General features: G+C 38.5%; 1 protein-coding gene across 2 annotated transcripts in view; it reads right to left on the bottom strand.

Annotated features, from left to right (window-relative positions):
- LOC126268145 (uncharacterized) overlaps positions 1-21,705 on the bottom strand; it is a 100,536-nt gene that overhangs the window by 9,194 nt on the left and 69,637 nt on the right. For both annotated transcript variants that reach the window (XM_049973678.1, XM_049973676.1), the window contains exons 3-5: positions 11,815-11,937; positions 11,613-11,730; positions 307-393 (exon numbers count right to left, since the gene is read on the bottom strand). In XM_049973678.1, the coding sequence (XP_049829635.1) occupies positions 307-393; positions 11,613-11,730; positions 11,815-11,937 (328 nt within the window). The remainder of the gene's footprint in view (positions 1-306; positions 394-11,612; positions 11,731-11,814; positions 11,938-21,705) is intronic.

The following is a 21,705-nucleotide window of genomic DNA, read 5'->3' as shown; positions in this document are numbered from 1 at the left end:
TGGTATTTAGCCTTTTGATGAAATGCTGCCTCTGCTATTTAGTGAATTGTTACCCTTACTTCTATATTATTTAATAAAAGATTAAATTATTAAATTTAGAAAGTAATAAATTTCCCAACAGTAGAGACATTAAAATACCTGTATGTACTGTTTCATACACAATCCAGTCACATTAATATTATCACCACCTATGTTCAACATCAATGTGCAATGAAAATGTCCAATCAGAATGCAAGGAGTCAAAAGACAATGCTAAAATGAAACTGGAATGATTATCTTATTATGAGGAACTATGTCATTTATTACCTGGTACCAGAGGTCTCTCAATAGAATTTGCCTTTAGTATGTACTCATACAACTCTGTTACCTGAAGAGTCTCTTGTTGAGCTGTACCTGCAACAAAAGTACAATGTACATCTAGACAGCTAAAGTTTTTTGTATTGGAAAGTGGAAAAAATGCGAAGCATTATGTTTCATAGGTGAAATTCCAACAGAAAATTTGATGTGAAATAAAAGGAAAATGGCATTCATCTCTTGTGCAACTGACATGTTTAAATACCCCCTTGGGCAATTGATATGCTTAAATAGAGATTCATGAATTTAACAATGGAAATAATCAATTGCTGATAATATAATATAAATGGACAGATAAAAAATCTACTCACCAAGCAGCGGCAGGGGAACATATACACAAAAGGATTTAAGTTTTACAAGCTTTCGAAGACAGTGGCTGCGTCTCCTGGCAGGACAACTGAAGGGAAGGAATAGGGATGAAGAAAAAGCCCTGGAGAGTTTTATGGAAAGGGTATTGTTCAGAAAAATCACCCATAATCTTGGGTCAGGAAAGATTTACCATACGGGATCAGAAGGAAAGACTGATTGTTGAGGATTGCATTGATGAGATTTCAGAACCTGAGAGCTTAAAGGTGGAAGCCAGGGTGATATGCAAGGCAGAGATTACTGCTAAAACATCGTGCATGAGCTAATATGAGAGAAAAGCTAAGTGCATTGTATATAAAAAAGGTTGGAGGGGGATGACAAAAAATAGACAAGTCAGAAAATGGAAAATGAAGTGAAGAAAGGAGTAGTTAATGTGAATAAATGCTGAGACAGAAGGACTGAACATAAATTAAGACCAGATGGGTGGTGAGAACCAAGGACATGTTGTAGTGCTAGTCCCCACCTGCAGAGTTCTGCGAAACTGGTGTCTGGGGCAAGAATCCAAATCGCACATATGATGAAACAGGCACCAAGGTTGTGACTGTCATGTTGTACAGCATGCTCTGCAACAGAATATTGTGTGTTGCCTGTATACACCCTCTGCCTATGCCCATTCATCCTGACTTATAACTGAGTTGTAGTCATGCCTCTTCTGCCACAAGAAGGAGCCACTGTCTCCAAAATCTTGTAAAAGTTAAATCCTTTTGTGTTAGTTCTCACCACTAACCTGGCCTTAATTTACATTAAGTCCTTCTGTCTCAGCATTTATTCACAGTAACTACTCCTTTCTTCACTCCATTTTAGTTTTTTTATTTCTTTCATTTTCTGATTTATCAGTCTTCCTCTGCCCCCCCCCCCCTCCCAACTCTGTTATATGCAATGCACTTAGCTTTTCACTCATATTAATTTATGCAAATGTTTTAGCAGTAATTCTGTCTTGCACATTACCCTGTCTTCCGCCTTTAAGCTCTCAGGTTTTTGAATCCCATCCAGTGCAGTCCCAACAATCAGTCTTTCCTTCTGATTCCATCCGATAAGTCTCCCCTGACCCAGGACTCTGGGTGAATTTTCAGAACAGTACCCCTTTGCCTAAACCTCTCCAGTCCTTTTCCCTTCACCCCTCTTCCTTCAGCTCTTCTGCCAGAAAAGAAGCCACTGGCTCCGAAAGCTTGTAAAAGTTAAATCCTTTTGTGTGTATGTTCCTCCGGTTCCAATTGGTGAGTAGATTTCTTATCTATCCATTTTGATTAATGAATTTAGTTATTTTTTGTCATTATGTATCAAAAATTACTTTCTGGAATTAAAATGATTACTTCCTACCCAGATTATTACCATGAGAAAACTTGGGGAAAGTAGTACTGCAATATGTTGTTGCCTTTAGTCTGAAGATTGATTTAATGAAGCTCTCTTGACACTACTCCATCCTGTGCAAGCCTCTTCATCTCTGAATAACTGCTGCATCCTACATCTATTTGAACTGCTTACTGTATTCATCTCCCTCTCTCTTTTTCTCCCCCTCCTTCCCCCACAAATCCCTCAAATACTGAAGTGGTGATCCCTGGATGTCTCAGAATGTTTCCTATCTATGGACCCCTTCTTTTAGTCAAGTTGTGCATAAATTTCTTTTATCCCCAATTCTATTCAGTACCTAATCACTAGTTATGTGATATACCCATTAGCATTCTTCTGTAGTACCACATTTCAAAAGTTTCTATTCTCTTCATCTCTGAGTTGCTTATTGTCCACATTTCTCTTCCATACAACGCTACACTTCAGACAAATATCTCCAGAAAATACTTACTAACACTTAAATCTACATTCAATGCTAGCAAATTTCTTTTCTTCTGAAAAGCTTTTCGTGTTATTGCCAGTCTGAATTTTATATCGTCTCTACTTTGTCCATTATTTGCCATTTAGCTGCCCAAATAGCAAAACTCATCTGCTACTTAAAATGTTTAATATCCTAATCTGATTCCCTTAACATCGCCTGATTTAGTTTGACTACATTCCACTATTCTTGTTTAGTTTTTATTGGTGTTCATCTTATATTATTCTTTCAAGACATTGTCCTTTCTGCTCAGCTGCTCTTCCAAATCCTTTGCTATCTCTGCCAGACTTACATTGCCATTAGAAAACCTCAAAGTTGTAAGTTTTTGCCCCTGAACTGTAATACCTTCTCCAAATTTTTCTTTGGTTTCCTTTACTGCTTGCTCAGTGCACAGATTGGATAACATCAGGGATAGGCTAAAGCCATGTCTTATTTCCTTCTCAACCAGTGCTTCATTTTCATGCCTCTTGATTCTTGTAGATGCCACCTAGTTTCTGTACAAGTTGTAAATAACCATTCTATCCCTGTATTTTATCCCTTCTACTTTCAGAATTCCAAGAGTGTATTTCAGTCAACATAGCCAAAAGCTTTCTCTTACAAGGAAACACCACCAACTTGACTTCGTATTTTATGGAGAAAAATGCACCCTAGCAAGATACCAGATTCCAATCCTGTGTGAAAATTTTGGTCATAATTCTGTTAACATGCAGATATGACCTTCTGAATGTATAGCTTTTAAACTTGGCATGCGTCTTTTGTTTGTCACTCACTCTGCCCTCTGCAGCTGCTTATATTTGAATGCAAATTAATGTACAGCAGAGAAGATAAGAAGTCTGTGTTCATAATTCCAGTGAATCAATAAGCAATAGTGCTTTGATCTTTGTGTCAAGGTGTGCTTTTTTCAACCTGTAGCTGGTGTCAAAGATCTCTTAACTCGGTACACTTTTATGTTCTGATTCACAAATGCACTCTAAATTTATGAAACGAAATGAATGAAAGAAATAGCAAAGCACTGGTTAATTATTAACATTGCTGACGTGTGTTATTTTCTTTGGGTTCAAAAGCTGACACTGTTAAGGGGAAAAAGTTCTGTTACTCTTAAACATGATTGGCATGATTAAATCAATAAAAAATCATTAACTGCATTTCAAAATAATTCTTAGGTTTATTTATTTTGATTTTGAGGCACAGCATTGAACATACATGTGCGTGTTGTTGACATATTATGTACTCTTTTCTCATAAAACAGTGAAATAATATGTTCCCTTGCCTTCGACATCCTACAAATAGGAGGGTGCTGGTTGTCACTCTGCTGTACATTACTTGCTGCTCTGGCATTGGGTGGTTGCAGTGGGGTGGAGCAAGGAACAAACAACTGGCAAACACAAAGTTAAAAGCTGTGCATTCAGAAGGTCATAACTGCATGCTAACAGAATTATGGCCCATATTTTCATGCAGGATTGATTGTTGGGACTGATAGCTTGCTAATGCACTTCTTCCTCAAAAATATGAGGTCACGTTGATGATATTTCCTTTTAAGCCTACAAATGCTATGAACATTGGTTTGCTTTTCATTAACATATATTCTAGAAGAAGTCATAGGATCAGTGTTGCCTTGCAATGTTCCTACATTTCTCCAGAATCCAAACTGATCTTCCCTGAAGTCAGGTCCTACCAGTTTTCCCATTTTTATGTGAATAATTTGTGTCAGTATTTTGCAACCTTTCCTTATTAACCTGATAGTTTGGTAATTCTCACACCTGTCAGTACCTGCTTTCATGGGAAATGGTATTATTACATATTTCTAGAAGTCTGAGTGTATTTTGCCTCTCTCATATGTCTTGCACACCAGGTGGAATATTTTTGTCATTTCCAAAGATACCAGTCATTATGATGGAGTGTCATCTACTCCAGGGGTCGCATTTTGATTTAAGTCTTTCCATGCTTTCTCTCTCTCTTCTCACAGAATCATACCTCCCGTCTCATCTTCATCTACATTCTCTTCCCGTTATATAATATTTCCTTATGTTCATTTTCCTTTTATAGACCATTTTTGTTTTCCTTCCACCTCTCAGCTTCCCTTTCTTTGCTTAGTACTGGTTTTCCATCTGAGCTCTTGATATTCATAAAGCTGTTATTCTTCTCTGCAAAGGCCTCTTGCATTTGCCTATAGGCAGTACCTGTCTTTCTCCTAGTTATAATGCCTATGCTTTTATAGACTAGCATTTGCCCTCTGGTCATTCCTGTTTAATCATTTTGCACTTTCCGTCAGTCTCATTTTTAGATGTCTATATTCCCTTTTGCCTGCTTCATTTGCTGCACTTTTATATTTTCTCCTTCCATTAATTAAATTCAATATCTTTTGTAATATCGAAGGATTTCTTCTATGCTTTGCCTTTTTACTCATTTGAGCATTTGCTGCAATATAATAACCAATTTAAAATATTTAGGCTACAGACAAGAAAAATTATAGAGAAGTAGTCTGACCACCAATTCTCAAAAAACTAGACTCTTTAACCAAATCAGAGAAAATAGAGCACAAATGAAATAATTCTCTATGGGAAGTAATATTATTGAAGATAAATGCAGCAAGAGAGTCATAAGAACAACACTGAAACAATGAAGTACAAAGTGGCTGTTAGGTGAAATCAAGAGAAAAGAATAATTTAGAGCCAGATATGTCAACAACCAGCCAATGCTAAACAAATGCAAAAGTTTCATATTTGCCAATTATCTTGCTTTAACAATGAAAGCAAAGAAAGTTTTCGTGATGTTGAGTCAAAGTCATGCAACACTTTTTAAAACAGTTAACCACCTTTTGACTGTGTGTTATTATATTTATCTTTTGTACTATTCAGATTTCAGTTTTTATAACATTATCAAGAACAATGATAAAGGTTGTTAGACCATTATTAAGTCATTCTGTAACAGAGCAACATTAAAAGTGACTGATAGAAGTCCATATATTAGTGGTTTGATTTGGTATAACAAACTACAAAACGCTCTAATAGCGTACACGGGAAATGTTTTTAAAACAAAATTGAAGTCTTTTCTAATAGAAAAATGTTTATATTCTTTCAACGAATTTTAAGATAGTGATTGTAACATGAAGCATTAGCATATCAGTTGTAATGTGATAAATATAAAAAAAAATATGCATAAGAAGGAACAGCTACAGAATATAGTGTATTTTATAAGTGTAAATATAATCATAGTATTAAATCTGACGTTTGTCTTCATTACTGAGTTACATCTTAAAGACATGTGTTAGCCTTGTACATCTGCTTTGGACTGCATTAAGAAATATGACTTAATAGTGGTTTAATAACCTTTAGCATTGTACTTTATAAGTGCATAAAAGCCAACGTCTGGATAGTACAAAAGATAAATACAATAATACACATTCAAATGGTAGTTTACTCTTTTAAAAAGCAAGCAAAAAGGGTTGAGGAAGTTGAGCAAGTTCTTACAAAAGCACTGAGAATCCTCACTGAGTGTTATGGTAAGAACCACCTGGAATGTAGTACTCATAAATGCAGGTCTGTGCTTTCCACCTCCAAAACAATCAGGAAATTGAAAACCAAAAGTTAATTGGAAGGCCACTGACCTGGAACATTGCTCTAAGCCTAAATACCTTGGCATCACTTTAGGTAGGTCTTTAACATACTGACTCAACACCAAGCCAAAAATGTCAGCATGAAATAACATTATTTGAAAACTCACTGATAGTGACTAAGAAGCCCAGCCTCAAGTCATCAGAACTTCCAATATGGCACTCTGTTTTCCTTCCAGGGCATATGTGTGTGTATTGTATAACCCCACCCACCCGAAGAAAGTTGAAATCACATTGAATGAAGTTTCATGAGTGATCTCTGGTTGTCCAAAATTGATACCTACAGACAAGTTATATTGCTTGGCAGGTATTGCAGCACCCCAGGCAGGGTTCAATTTGGATAGTGTCTTGGGGAGTTGCATCATTAGGAGTGGGATCAGGATTATTTTTCTTCGTGGCAAAGTGATATTTCCAGCAGAGACTACGAGTGTAGGACAGTAAATCTTTGACAAGGGCAGTTTAGTTGAACTTGGGAGTGGGGCTGAAGGTGAGGCCTTTGGATAGGACAGAGGTTTCGGATTGGGAGAGGGGTTTGGAGGAAAGGTTAACTACTGAATTGGGGTGTTGTGGTTCCAGATTGTGTTAACTAGAATTTTGAGGTGTTGGGGGGAGTGGAGCTGGAAGTGGGAGATTGAGTAGATGGGAGAGACTGGGTCTGTGTGCAATGAGAGGAGGTTGAGGTTTGTTGGAAAGGTTGTGGAGGGTGAGTGAGTTGCCTTTCCGGAGGTGGGAAACCAGGAGATTGGATAGTTTTTTGAGGTGGAGGGTGACATGTATATATTTTTCTGCTTGTTCTTGTTGTCCTTTTTACTGTGGTAATCATTGTTGCTACAACCACGTCATGGCCATCAATACCAGTTTCGATGTAAACATCCTCAAAGAGGTCAGGTCTATTTATTGCCATTAGATCCAATACATTTTCATGATGAGTGCGATTCCTAACTATCTGTTTAGTTAACTAATCAAAAACTATTTTTTTTGTCTTGTTTCACACATTTTACTATGGTTATTGCACAACATTGGTTTCAGATTATAAGCCCATTTTCAAATGCATTACTGATCCCAAAGATGATAAAGTAAAGATAAACATGATGACAAGGCAAAAATAAATATCTCAACTTCTTAATGTAGAAATCCTTGACTTAGTGTAAAATTACTCCAACGGCCATTTTTTGACAAATTACATGTGAAGTTACACAGTTCAGCAATTACATTAACATACTAAACACACCTATGAATAAAGTTGTGCATCAGCATTGAACTTTTTATCTACTCATGGTCTAAGGCCTAAAGTTTTACTTCTATGTAGATTCTACAAGTTGTGGTATCATCTAAAAGAGGTGTCTAATTGAATTGGGTTTGCTCATTCAGTAGTAGGTGTGGGAACATACACATCTGGGGTTTTTTCCCCCTAACTGGCTGAGTTTTGCCCCCTTTTCCTCTATGTGTAAGATTTCTATTTCTATCATGTATTAGTGATTTTTGTTAAGGCAGTGTTCCCCAAAGGGTGAATCGGGCTTCTTCAATCTCCAGCTTCTATGATGTTCTTTAAGCCTGGTGCACATCGACACTTCCAGTATCTGTTTATTTTTGTCATTTTTTGTTTCAATTATGTCAAAAATGGAAACTGTTACACAGTTATGTAATATAGAGCTTTATATGGCTTCTGACTCAAATATATAAATATATGTGGAGAATACTAAAAAATGTAAACAGAAAAGCAATGAAATAAAGAGTTATTGACAAAAAAGATATGGAATAAGTTGCCAGAAATCTTTCCAGAAGTGTGAAATGTTAGTTTTTATATTGTAACATGTATTATATATGGTACTATATACTGTGTATTTTGAGAACTGAAAAAGCACTAAAGAGAGAAATCTGTAGAGGATGATACAAATTGGTCTCTGAATCAATACTATTCTCAGCATTGGACACAGGTTGCACAGAAATGATAGAGGCAGCATATCTGTAGAAGTTATGATGCTGCCCCCCCCCCCTCCCTTCCCCAATCCCTTTCCCAAAAAGAGAGATAGAGAGAGGAAGGGGAAGGGGTGATGTCAGTACTAAAACTTGTGAAAAAATATTTTTTTCCCTGCATCTTGAAATGGAACTGATAAACAGAGAAGTGAAGTTTACTATTTATGGAGTCTTTGAAAATTGCTTGTATAGTTGTGTAACCAAGCCTGTCTTTAATATGATACAAGCTTGATTTCTTAGTCGTATGGCTTTGTTGAGTGGGAAGTCACCTGTGATAAATGATGACAAAAAATTACTATCCCTGACTTTACCCATTACATCAATTTTTGCCTTATTAATTGATAATTAAAATTGTGTGATAAGTATTTTTTTCATTCCATTTCATTAGTTCTTATAGGAGACCCTTTGGGTCAACAACATAATTTGTAGATCTTAGCTATAATATAAACTGCTCAGAAAAGTTTTTCAGCAACCATATAACTTGAATTTTTTTATCACACAGGTCTTTTACAATACCTAAAGAGAAAAATCTATAGAAGATGATACAAATTGGTTTCTGAATCTAATGGAAGTGAAAAGTAAAACTGCATTCTCAGACAGTCCAGTAGAACACACTGGGTATCCAATCATGAAAAGGACAATGCAGCTTATGTACATTATTTAGTCAGTCAACATGTCTCAAATGGTCATTTCAAGCTGAAACCTTGAGTACATAGTCACTATGGCACAGAAGGGTTGTCAATATAGGAATGTAACCACCTGTTAGTGTGCAACACAGCAATGTCATTCGAACATTCAGCATATTGTCCGAAACAAAACATACCTCTTAGTTATCACCCAGAGTCAGCAACATTGGCTTATTACCACAATCTACAAATTATTATTTGAATGCACACTTACCAGAATTCAACAAAATGGTGCACTGCCTTATTGGAGGACACTGAAAGGGCTTTGTCAACCCAAACAGTATGCATCCACAGAAAATATGGGCAAGGAGATGCCTGAATCACAACCTGGAAAATGCTGTTGAGTTCTCTTTACTCATGAGTGTAGGGTTTATAGAATACTCTATGATCAACATAGAAGAGTATGAAGGCAATCATGTATAAATGTATCTCCCAGGCATGTGATCTCATGGGTACAGTGGGAAGGTGACTCAGTCATATTTTGCATTAGTATCTCCTATGACTATGAGGTGTCTCTCCTCACTGTCAAGGGTAATTTGAGGGCTGACCAGTATCCTCCAACGTATTGTGCAGTTCTACAGAATGGTTCACCTTGCAAAATGATAATGCATGGGCACACTTTGCCCACCCTGTGAAATTCTTTCTGCAGGAGGCAGAAATGAACTGAATGAAATGGTCTGTGGTATCTGCTTACATGATCCCAATTGAGCATATCTGGGGTAAGTTGAAATGTCCAGTGCTTCATGATGGGAATCCACCTTACACATCAAATGACCCCAGGAGGGCCACCTTTGAAGAGTGGGACAGGCCTGAGCAACAACATAGTGACAGCCTTGTGGACACAATGCCAAGGAGGATCTAAGCATGTTAAAAGTGCAGCAACAGAGTATTAAATGTACCCAGCAGCAAATTTTATATTAATAAGTGTGCAAAGATGTGTGTTTTCAAGTAGTGCCTTTATTTTTGTGATTTTCTTTCTTTCTATTTTAAAGGAAAGTTATCTTTTAATTTCATAAGGGAACTTTTCTTTCATCAGGCTTATGTTTTTGTTCCTCACTCTCCTTGAATCTAAGCCCACACACATTTGCACATATACAGATGATGCAAAGCTTTTTGAGCAGTTTACATTCCTCTTACAATTTCATTGAAGCTCTGAATTTTCCTCTCTTTCATCAGAGGCCAAACATTGTCAGCCTGCATTTCACCCATATATAATACATATATTTTCTTCCTCTGTAGATGAGTGGTCACTGCAACATACCTTCATGCATGGAACTCGGGTTCAATTCCCAGTACTGCCAGGGATTTTTCCTCGGTGAGAGGATTGAGCCACAGACCACTTAGCCTCAAGATGCCAGCTGAGGAGCTACCTGAGTGAGAGGTAGTGGCCCTAAGACTGAAACATCAACAACAGCTGGGAGTGCAGTGTCCTGACCTTATGCCCCTCCATGCCGTATCCGATGATGAGCAGCTGACGATGACATGACTGTGGGTCACATGGCCTCCAGGACCTGATCAAGGGGTTTTGTTATAAATCTTATTTCCGTTGATGCTAATGGTGGTCCATCCTTAGATCTTGATGCATCTACTTATTTGGTAAGTCACACATGCCCTCCAAAACTGATAAGCCAATAAAATCCCCTCCCCCCCCCCCCCCCCACACACACACACCCCTTAATACGGAGTCTTGCCTAATGGCAAGCACATCACGTAACTCATCCAATCATGGCTGGATACTAACTTGCGGAACCAGGTGTCTTCCCAGGCTTGGGACTGGTCAGTGCCATCAGTCCTCTATGACAACAAGTTATGTGTATGCTTCAGCTACAACACACACACACACACACACACACACACACACACATACACACACATTTCAGCTTTTGTGTCTCACAAACTAACAACACCTCCAATGGGATGGCCATACCATTTGGAAGCAATAAGAAGCAACCAACTTAAAGACCTAACAAAAACCCTCCAGCAGTGATTACAATGGCTGAAACTATCCCTCAGGATCTCCCAGCCAACAATTCTAATTCTTTTTCTCTCTTTGCTGACATTAGTGCAAATATGATACACAAGACAGTAATATAGTGTTATTAATTTCAGATAAATAAAACTATATGTAATAGGCAACTATGGCAGCTTCTAGTGAAGAAACAGCACTTAGATGAATTAAACTCCATGGCCTGTTAACCAACTACTGCTTCATCTTCTTCCTAAGGCATCACTGAACCGCAGTACTGGAGAGGCATGTAGTAAAATAGTGATCATCTAGATATTAATATCGGCTTCTGAGAGCTGAGCCATGACCTCCTCCCCTTTAAGTAGCATATCAGTTGTCCTCATGAGACTACTGAAACTCATCATAACACTCTTTTCTAGAGGACTCTCCAACGTTATTGAGAATTGGCTTCTCCACACAAATGGACACATTGTTTTCATAGGGCAGAGGCAGACACAGTCTAGTAGCGTTAATGTTTGACTGGTGGTGCATTCTGCCTTCCAAATGGTCATCCAGAAATGATACAATTTCTGTGTATACTTTTAAATTGGTACTATTTCCAGCATAATCTAACAACAAAGTCTAAAATGTAACAATGAAAGTCAATGAGATAGATTCCTTAAAAATCAGAAAGAAAGTAAAATATGTGTCTTTGTTGTTTATATTAAATCTCCCACCATGAAAATCAGAAGGACAAATCATCTTTTAGCAAAATGTAAGATAAAATACAAAGTATTATGTTGCCTGAAAGAGTGATGCACATGAAGGCTGATTACAAGTTACCTGTGTTGTCTGTTATGTGCATGTAGTTTTTCAGCATGTGGACACAGGCACCACAATTCATCACTGATGAGTGATTTTTTGTAGCTGCAAATTTAAATTTTATTCTGCGTGTTGTCAACTGAAAAAGTTTTATCTGAATCAATTTTGAGCCTGGAGGAATTGTTAAATGAAAGTAATACTATAAACTTGGACAAAAATGTACCTTGTATTTAATAGCAATGGCCAATGTACTACCCTTCCAAAATCCTTTGAGCTGATGAGGATTACTGTTCAGAGTAATGGAGTCAAGACCAGTTCCCTGATGAACTACAAGGAGTTGAAGACCCTGCAATAAAGAAGAAAAAGAAAAGAAAACTCTTTGAAGATGAGTAAGAATTACTCCTCTTATCTCACATGAAATAGTTACCAGTATTTCACATTTTAAAATCAAACTTATGAGGCTTTTATGCAAGTGCTCAACATTAATATTCATGTGAGTTTCATTCTCAGTAATTTAGTTGCAATAAAACACTTCTATTCACACAATATTCCTACAAATAGCAATCTTTAATGGTTTAGTAAATAGTTATCTTTTTTAAATTATCAAATATTCTTCCACGATTTCTTTATCTTGTAGTCACATTTATCCAGTATAAATCACACATGTTCATTCTACTCAGTATGCTTGCACCTTTTGTTTTATTACACATTTACTTTTATATTGAGGGTATATCTGGCATAAAGAGCTTAAACCCAAGTGTGGGAAGCAAAACCTGCTAAATATTTCAAAATTTAAACAACACACATCAGAATGGAACACAAGCTTTATGTGTGGCAGAAGAAGCATTTGCTGAAACAAGGAAACTGATGTAAGCAAAAAATATGCTGTTAACAATCAAGGACAGTTTAGGAACATTTTTCCACCCAATCAACTTATCATATTGCACCCCCACCACCACACCAACTCTCTCCTTTTCCCTCATACACTTTCACCTTTGTCAGTTTTCGCTACTAATTGTCAAATTCACTGTATAGAAATTCAGCACATGGGTGCCTATCATCATTCAATGCTGAGGACAAAGACATGGAGCACACATGGAAAAAATTCAAAAGTGTCCTTGGATATGCCTTAGACAAACATGTTCTGTGTCCCCCATTTGGATCTCCGGGCAGGGACTACTCAGGAGGACATCGTTATCAGGAGAAAAAAAACTGGCATTCTACAGGTCAGAGCATGGAATGTCAGATCCATTAATCGGGCAGGTAGGTTAGAAAATTTAAAAAGGTAAATGGATAGGTTAAAGTTAGATATAGTGCAAATTGGTGAAGTTTGGTGGCAGGAAGAACAAGACTTTTGGTAGGGTGAATACAGCGTTATAAATACAAAATCAAACAGGGGTAATGCAGGAGTAGGTTTAATAATGAATAAAAAAAATAGGGATGCAGGTAAGCTACTACAAACAGCATAGTGAACGCATTTTTGCGGCCAACATAGATATGAAGCCCACGCCTACCACAGTAGTACAAGTTTATATGCCAAATAGCTCTGCAGATGATGAAGAGATTGATGAAATGTATGATGAGATCAAAGAAATTATTCAGTTAGTGAAGGGAGATGAAAATTTAATAGCCATGGGTGACTGGAATTTGATAGCAGGAAAAAGAAGAGAAGGAAATGTAAGGAGAGCATTAGGGAACGATTGACAAGGATGGGGGAAAGAAATACAGTAGAAGAAGAATGGGTAGCTTTGAGAGATGAAATAGTGAAGGCAGCAAAGGATTAAGTGGGTAAAAAGACAACGGCTAATAGAAATCCTTGGGTAACAGAAGAGATATTGAATTTAATTGATGAAAAGGAGAAAATACAAAAATGCAGTATATGAAGCAAGCAAAAAGGAATACAAACATCTCAAAAATGCGATCGACAGGAAGTGCAAAATGGCTAAGCAGGGATGGCTAGAGGACAAATGTAAGGACATTGAGTCATATATCACAAGGGGTAAGATAGATACTGCCTACAGGAAAATTAAAGAGACCATTGGAGAAAAGAGTACCACTTGCATGAATATCAAGAGCTCAGATGGAAACCCAGTTCTAAGCAACGAAGGGAAAGCAGAAAGGTGGAAGGAGTATATAGAGGGTCTATACAAGGGCAATATTCTTGAGGATAATATTATGGAAATGGAAGAGGATGTAGATGAAGATGAAATGGGAGATATGATACTGCGTAAAGAGTTTGACAGAGCACTGAAAGACCTAAGTTGAAACAAGGCCCCTAGAGTAGACAACATTCCATTAGAACTACTGACAGCCTTGGGAGAGCCAGCCCTGACAAAACTCTACCATCTGGTGAGCAAGATGTATGATACAGGTGAAATACCCGCAGACTTCAAGAAGAATATAATAATTCCAGTCCCAAAGAAAGCAGGTGTAGACAGATGTGGAAATTACTGAACTATCAATTTAATAAGTCACGGCTGCAAAATACTAACATGAATTCTTTACAGACGAATGGAAAAATTGGTAGAAGCTGACTTCAGGAAGATCAGTTTGGATTCCGTAGAAATGTTGGAACACATGAGGCAATACTGACCCTACGTCTTATCTTAGAAAATAGATAAAGGAAAGGCAAACCTACATTTCTAGCATTTGTAGACTTAGAAAAAGCTTTTGACAATGTTGACTGGAATACTCTCTTTCAAATTCTGAAGGTTGCAGGGGTAAAATACAGGGAGTGAAAGGCTTCTTACAATTTGTGCAGAAACCAGATAGCAGTTATAAGAGTCGAGGGGCATGAAAGGGAAGCAGTGGTTAGGAAGGGGGTGAGACAGGGTTGCAGCCTATCCCCAATGTTATCAATCTGTATATTGAGCAAGCAGTAAAGGAAACAAAAGAAAAATTCGGAGTAGGTATTAAAATCTATGCAGAAGAAATAAAAGCTTTGAGGTTCACCAATGACATTGTAATTCTGTCAGAGACAGTAAAGGACCTGGAAGTGCAGCTGAACGGAATGGACAGTGTCTTGAAAGGAGGATATAAGATGAACATCAACAAAAGCAAACTGAGGATAATGGAATGTAGTCGAATTAAATCGGGTGATGTGGAGGGAATTAAATTAGGTAATGAGACACTTAAAGTAGTAAATGAGTTTTACTAATTGGGGAGCAAAATAACTAATGATGGTCAAAGTAGAGAGGATATAAAATGTAGACTGTCAATGGCAAGGAAAGTGTTTCTGAAGAAGAGAAATTTGTTAACATCGAGTATAGTGTCAGGAAGTTGTTTCTGAAAGTATTTGCATGAAGTGTAGCCATGTATGGAAATGAAACATGGATGATATATAGTTTAGACAAGAAGAGGATAGAAGCTTTCGAAATGTGGTGCTGCAGAAGAATCCTGAAGATTAGATGGGTAGATCACATAACTAATGGGGGGTATTGAATAGAATTGGGGAGAAGAGAAATTTGTGGCACAATTTGACTGGAAGAAGGGATCGATTGGTAGGGCATATTCTGAGGCATTTAGGGATCACCAATTTAATATTGGAGGGCAGCATGGACGGTAAAAATCATAGAGGGAGACCAAGAGATGAATACACTAAACAGGTTCAGCAGGATGTAGGTTGCAGTAGGTACTGAGAGATGAAGAAGCTTGCACAGGATAGAGTAGCATGGAGAGCTGCATCAAACCACTCTCTCAACTGAAGACCACAACAACAACATTATTAATATCAAAATGTTTTAGAATTATGGAACATATTTTATTTTCATGTATTATTACATTTACAGAGAACAAAAAATCACCTCTACAAAAACCAACATGGACTCTGCAAACAGAAATCTTTCAAAACTCAGCTCACTCAGTTCTTCCATGAGACCCACATTCCTGTAGACATCAGTGCTCTGGTTGATGCCATGTTCCTCAACTTCAGAAAGATATTTGACATTGTGCCATACTGCCGTCTAGGGGGGAAAAAAAATGGGCTTACTGAGTATCAGACCAGATTTGTGATTGGATTCAAGATTTCCTTGGAGACAGAACTTCAAGTCACTCTTGAGGACTTCCTAGCAGATAGAACTTGACACATAACCCGTGACAGAATAAAATCAACAGATGTAGACTTACTTTTGGGCATATCCCAAGGAGGTGTCCAGGACTGTTAGTGTTTCCAATGTATATAAATGGTCTAGTAGAATGTGTCGGAAGCTTTTTACAGCTGTTTGCAGTTGACAAGGTTGTCTATAGGGAAGTAGCAATGGCAGAAAATAACAAAAATTTGCAGAACGACCTATAGAGATTTAATGAATGGTGCAGGGACTGGCAGTTGACCCTGAACAAAAGTAAATTCAATGCACATACACAGGAAAAAAATCAACTACTGTACAACTACAGTACTGATGATGAATTATTGGAAACAGTAACTTCTATAAAATACTTAGGAGTACCCATCTGGAGTGACCTTAAGTGGAGTTACCACATAAACAAATAGTAGGAACGGCAGATGCCAGACTGAGACTCATAGGAAGAATCCTACGGAAATGTAATTATCCACTAAAGAAGTGGCTTACAAGGCACTCATTTGGCCAATGCTTGAGTATTCTTCATAAATCTGTGACCCCTATCAGGTAGGAGTGAGAGAAGATCCAATTAAAAGCAGTGCATTTTGTCACAGTATTGTTTAGGCCTTAAGAGAGCATTACAGAGATATTCAACAAACTAGAGTTTATAATCTCCCCCCTCCTTCCTCCTTCCATCTACTGTCCACATTAAACAATATCCAGTCCAAGTAATTAATAAGCAGTCTTTTATGTAGATTTGAGGGGAGGGAAGATTACAATAAACTTTCAAATTTACTTAGCTTGTCATGCTGAGATGGCTCCAGTTCTTGTCTGGGGGTCTGATTCTTGAAGCTGAAAACCTTACATCAGGTCCTCACAGTTGGTTTGAACTAAATAACTGAAGATTGTTGTTGCATCATTTTAAATGTATTTTCTCACGTTTTAGTATATCAAACAATATTTTGATTTTTCACATTAATAAAGCCAAAATTATGTTATTCGCACAAAAATACATCCAATCACATTGGAGGCATGCTTAAGACTCCCACACACTGTGGAAATAACAATATTCCAAAGAGTTTACAATTGTTGTGATATCAGACGGCAAATGTAGCGTATTGACCCAAATGAAGTGGGTGGGTGCCAGGAGGTGCCGTATTAATACTCGGCAGAGCTTTTCAAATGATTTATTTGTTTTCGCTAAAGTGTTCCATGCACCTCGGTCTGCACCACAGGTTCTGCAATGCTGAGGAAGCAACCTGTGCAACACAACACTGTGTCATGCTGGCCCTGTACACCAGCGGAGTACATCGTCATCAGGATTCCACGGTTGACTCGGCAGGCTGCATACCCTGCTGACTCAGCACTGCTCAGTGTGTTTTGCCAATCATGCCAGTTCGCATCACGTATGCATAACACTTAGGTTGGTCCCCTTCTGCCTGTGACTTGCGCCATGGAAACTGCTGTGTGTGCCCTCTCTGGCAGTTCTATGCCCCTGTGGCCTCTATTTGTCTTCACAACTGCTGGTATGTGTAACTTACTGCAATCTGGCCTGTACCTGGCTGTAAATCATGCTCCGAATATTGCACAGAATTAACTTTCCCTATGGTAAACAGTGGTGCCGCTACATTATTCCCCTCTTTGGAAAGCCCCGGTCTCCAGGTCGACCTTTAACTAACTCTTAAACTTGTTTGGATTGGCACTTGTGGCATATTTTCTTACAACTAGAAAATTAAATGTGGTCTAGTGCCCCTTAAAACCATGACATGAAACAAAATGTAAAAATTCCTTACTGGATGACCATTGCTTGATCAACTCCTTACCTACTCATCTCACACCCTTGGTATCCAATCCACTGGGACTTGGACTACCCTTGGTTCCCTCCTGGAATTAGCTCTCCACCTAATAAAAAAGAAAACAACACCTAACAAAGTTAAGGCTGCAATGACACTTGTCACAGAGATGCTCAAAATGATCGTTATTTGCCATTGCCTTTCCCTATACTGCATGACATGTTGAACAAGATGTTCGGCTGATATGCGCCCCTCCTGCTCTAAAACGATCTGGTTTACGGATCTCAACAAGCCTGGCTCCAGAGTTTGATTTGACAAGGTCAGATTCTGCCTTGGCAAAACTCTAAAGTGGTTTCTGACCAGTACAGCTGTGGCTGCCTAACATTCAATTGTGAATCCTGAAATTGACGCTGGCAGATGGAAGGCTGGTCCTATTATGTTACACTTAGTTCCATTGATTAACATCCCACTCCCCTCGAGCTCTATAGGTTTTCGCTTCTGCAAATACTCCCCACTCGAAACAACTTGCTACTGCTACCAAATTGTCATAGGCGGAGAAGATCCAATGCATCCTGACCCATTGCAAGCTCAATTTTGGCTCCACAATGTCCCTTGGACAGTCTATTCCTTTTCCCCGTGGCTAAAATAACTGCACTGTGCAAGTGTCCCTTATTTGTAGCTCACAGATTTTCCTCCAACATTCACTATTTTTGATCCAAGCTCAACACCGATTGTGTGACTACTGTCATCCTTAAATTTACATTATATGAACTAGTGCTATAAACACGACTTTACTGACCCAGCACTGTGGATAACTAAAAATTTAAACAAGTAATTGTATGACTCTGACATCATTCAACACATATTCATTACCGCTTTGCCACAAAATTTACTCTGACACATTTATTTCTCCAGAACTGCATTTGATTTCCCCTACAACAACACTCCACTTACGTCAGATGCTACACTTCCCTTTTCAGTGACCTGAGGACAAGGATCACCACCACCCTTACTCCCTCTTCAAAAGGACTACTGCCCCAGCAGGCTTATAATACTCAAAAACACATATAAAATAAAATACTTAATTAACCTATGCAATCCCAATGATACATAACAAAAAAAAAAAAAAAAAAAAAAAAAAAAAAAAAAAAAAAAAAAAAAAAAAACCCTACAAATACTACTTTCTAGACCGTAAAGCATACGGTACTTCATGCTGTACTCTATCTTCCTGGTTTCCTCTGTGCTTACCACCTCTCTATACTCTCTCTTTCTTCCTCTTTCCTTCCTGTGACACACCTGGAATCACATCCGGGCAACGATTAAATGGCCGTAACCACCCAATGTGTACTATCAATGTTCTCGTTGGCAGCTGAAGCTTAACATTAACGGGAGATGTGGTTTCAACAACTTGGTTCGGCCCTTGATACTTCGTGAGGTACTTCATCGTTTTCCCTTTTTGCGTATAGGGGCTGGACAGCATTACCCGTTGCCCCACTTTATATTGCGGTAAACTTCCTTTCTGCTTTACTGCATCTTTCTGCCTTTCCAGAGCCTTTATATTCACCTTTTGTACCCGTTTCCAAACATCCCGAATTGCCCTTGCAAATTGACGTACAGATTCATCAGTCTTTCCTTTCTATAGCGTCACTAAATCAAAAGGTGACGGCATTTTTCACCCGTACACTACCTCATATGGAGACAAACCAGTATTTGTATGGACTTTTCCATTGTAAGCGCATACGATAAGCCTCAAATACTCGTCCTACTGATGGTGATGAGAATCAACTTAAAAACTCAGCATCTTCCCGATTGTTCTGTGTACCCGTTCTGTCCGTCCATTGGCCTGTGGATGCAACACGCTTGTCGTCAACTTCTTTACATTCAACAATTTACACAATTCCTTCATTAAATCCAACATGAAGTTGGTCCCTTGGTCAGTAATTATTAGCTGGCGTGATGGCCGAGTGGTTCTAGGCGCTTCAGTCTGGAGCTGCGAGACCACTATGGTCGCAGGTTCGAATCCTGCCTTGGGCATGGCTGTGTGTGATGTCCTTAGGTTAGTTAGGTTTAAATAGTTCTAAGTTCTAGGGGACTGATGACCTCAGATGTTAAGTCTCATAGCTCAGAGCCATTTGAACCATTTTTGAATCAGTAATTATTGTCTCCAGTAAACCAAACTTTAAAATCTAGTTGTTTATTAATGCTTGCGCGACCATTGCTGCCTGCTAATTTGGCATGGCCACAATCTCCACATACCTTGAAAAATGGTCTATTATTGTCAGAACTAATCTGTTCCCCAATGATGTAGGCCTAAAAGGTCCTAGGACATCAACCCCCGGCAAAGAAAATGGACATGTCATTTCCGGTAATCATTGTAGCTATATCTGTTTCTGACTCAAATCTGCTCTCTGCACACATGGTTTATGATTCTTGACATACTGATCCACATCTCCTTTCCTACCTCTTCACCAATACCCCTCCACTACTCTCCTATTCATCGCTCTACACCCTCCATGACCAGATAACATGTGATCATGTGCTTCCTTTAAAAGCTTATCCCTCAACTTCGTTGGCACTATTACCCCTGATCCTAACTTCGTTTCCCTGCACAGAAGACCATCGTACATATTAAACTGTGTCTCTGTCTGATACAATTTACAGTCGTTGTCTGCGTTCTGTAATTTTTGCCATACTACTAGGTCATAACCTATGACTTCTACTTTTGCCACCTTCCTACTTAGTGCATCCGCATTACCGTGCTTCTTCCCAGCCTTTGCACCACCTCGTAGTCAAATTCGCTAAGCCTCACAGCCCATCTAACGAGTCTAGTGGACGGATACTTCAACTCCAACCACTTCAATGCAGCATGATCTGTCACTACCCGAAATCTTCTCCCATACAAATAACATTTAAAATATGTGATTCCATGTTGTTGTTATTGTGGTCTTCAGTCCTGAGACTGGTTTGATGCAGCTCTCCATGCTACTCTATCCTGTGCAAGCTTCTTCATGCAACCTAGATCCTTCTGAATCTGCTTAGTGTAGTCATCTCTTGGTCTCCCTCTACGATTTTTACCGTCCACGCTGCCCTCCAATTCTAAATTGGTCATCACTTGATGACTCAGAACATGTCCGACCAACCGATCCCTTCTTCTGGTCAAGTTGTGCCACAAACTTCTCTTCCCCCCAATCCTATTCGATACATCCTCATTAGTTATGTGATCTACCCATCTAATCTTCAGCATTCTTCTGTAGCACCACATTTCAAAAGCTTCTATTCTCTTCTTGTCCAAACTATTTATCATCCATGATTCACTTCCATACATGGCTACACTCCATACAAATACTTCCAGAAATGACTTCCTGACACTTAAATCTATACTCGATGTTAACAAATTTCTCTTCTTCAGAAACGCTTTCCTTGCCATTGCCAGTCTACATTTTATATCCTCTCTACTTCGACCATCATCAGTTATTTTGCTCCCCAAATAGCAAAACTCCTTTACTGCTTTAAGTGTGTCATTTCCTAATCTAATTCCCTCAGCATCACCCGACATAATTCAACTACATTCCATTATCCTCGTTTTGCTTTTGTTGATGTTCATCTTATATCCTCCTTTCAAGACACTATCCATTCCGTTCAATTGCTCTTCCAATTCCTTTGCTGTCTCTGACAGAATTACGATGTCATCAGCGAACCTCAAAGTTTTTACTTCTTTTCCATGGATTTTAATACCTATGCCGAATTTTTCTTTTGTTTCCTTCACTGCTTGCTCAATATACAGATTGAATAACATCGGGGAGAGACTACAACCCTGTCTCACTCCCTTCCCAACCACTGCTTCCCTTTCATGTCCCTCGACTCTTATATCTGACATCTGGTTTCTGTACAAATTGTAAATAGCCTTTCGCTCCCTATATTTTACCCCTGCCACCTTCAGAATTTGAAAAAGCATATTCCAGTCAACATTGTCGAAAGCTTTCTCTAAGTCTACAAATGCTAGAAACGTAGGTTTGCGTTTCCTTAATCTAGCTTCTAAGATAAGTCGTAGGGTCAGCATTGCCTCACGCGTTCCAACATTTCTATGGAATCCAAACTGATGTTCTCCGAGGTCGGCTTCCACTAGTTTTTCCATTCGTCTGTAAAGAATTCGTGTTAGTATTTTGCAGCTGTGACTTATTAAACTGATAGTTCGGTAATTTCACATTTATCAACACCTGCTTTCTTTGAGATTGGAATTATTATATTCTTCTTGAAGTCTGA

This window comes from Schistocerca gregaria, chromosome 4, assembly GCF_023897955.1.
Source record: "Schistocerca gregaria isolate iqSchGreg1 chromosome 4, iqSchGreg1.2, whole genome shotgun sequence".
NCBI classification, from domain to species: domain Eukaryota; kingdom Metazoa; phylum Arthropoda; class Insecta; order Orthoptera; family Acrididae; genus Schistocerca; species Schistocerca gregaria.
Note: the sequence above shows the minus strand (reverse complement) of the source record. Positions and strands in the feature narration are given on the sequence as shown.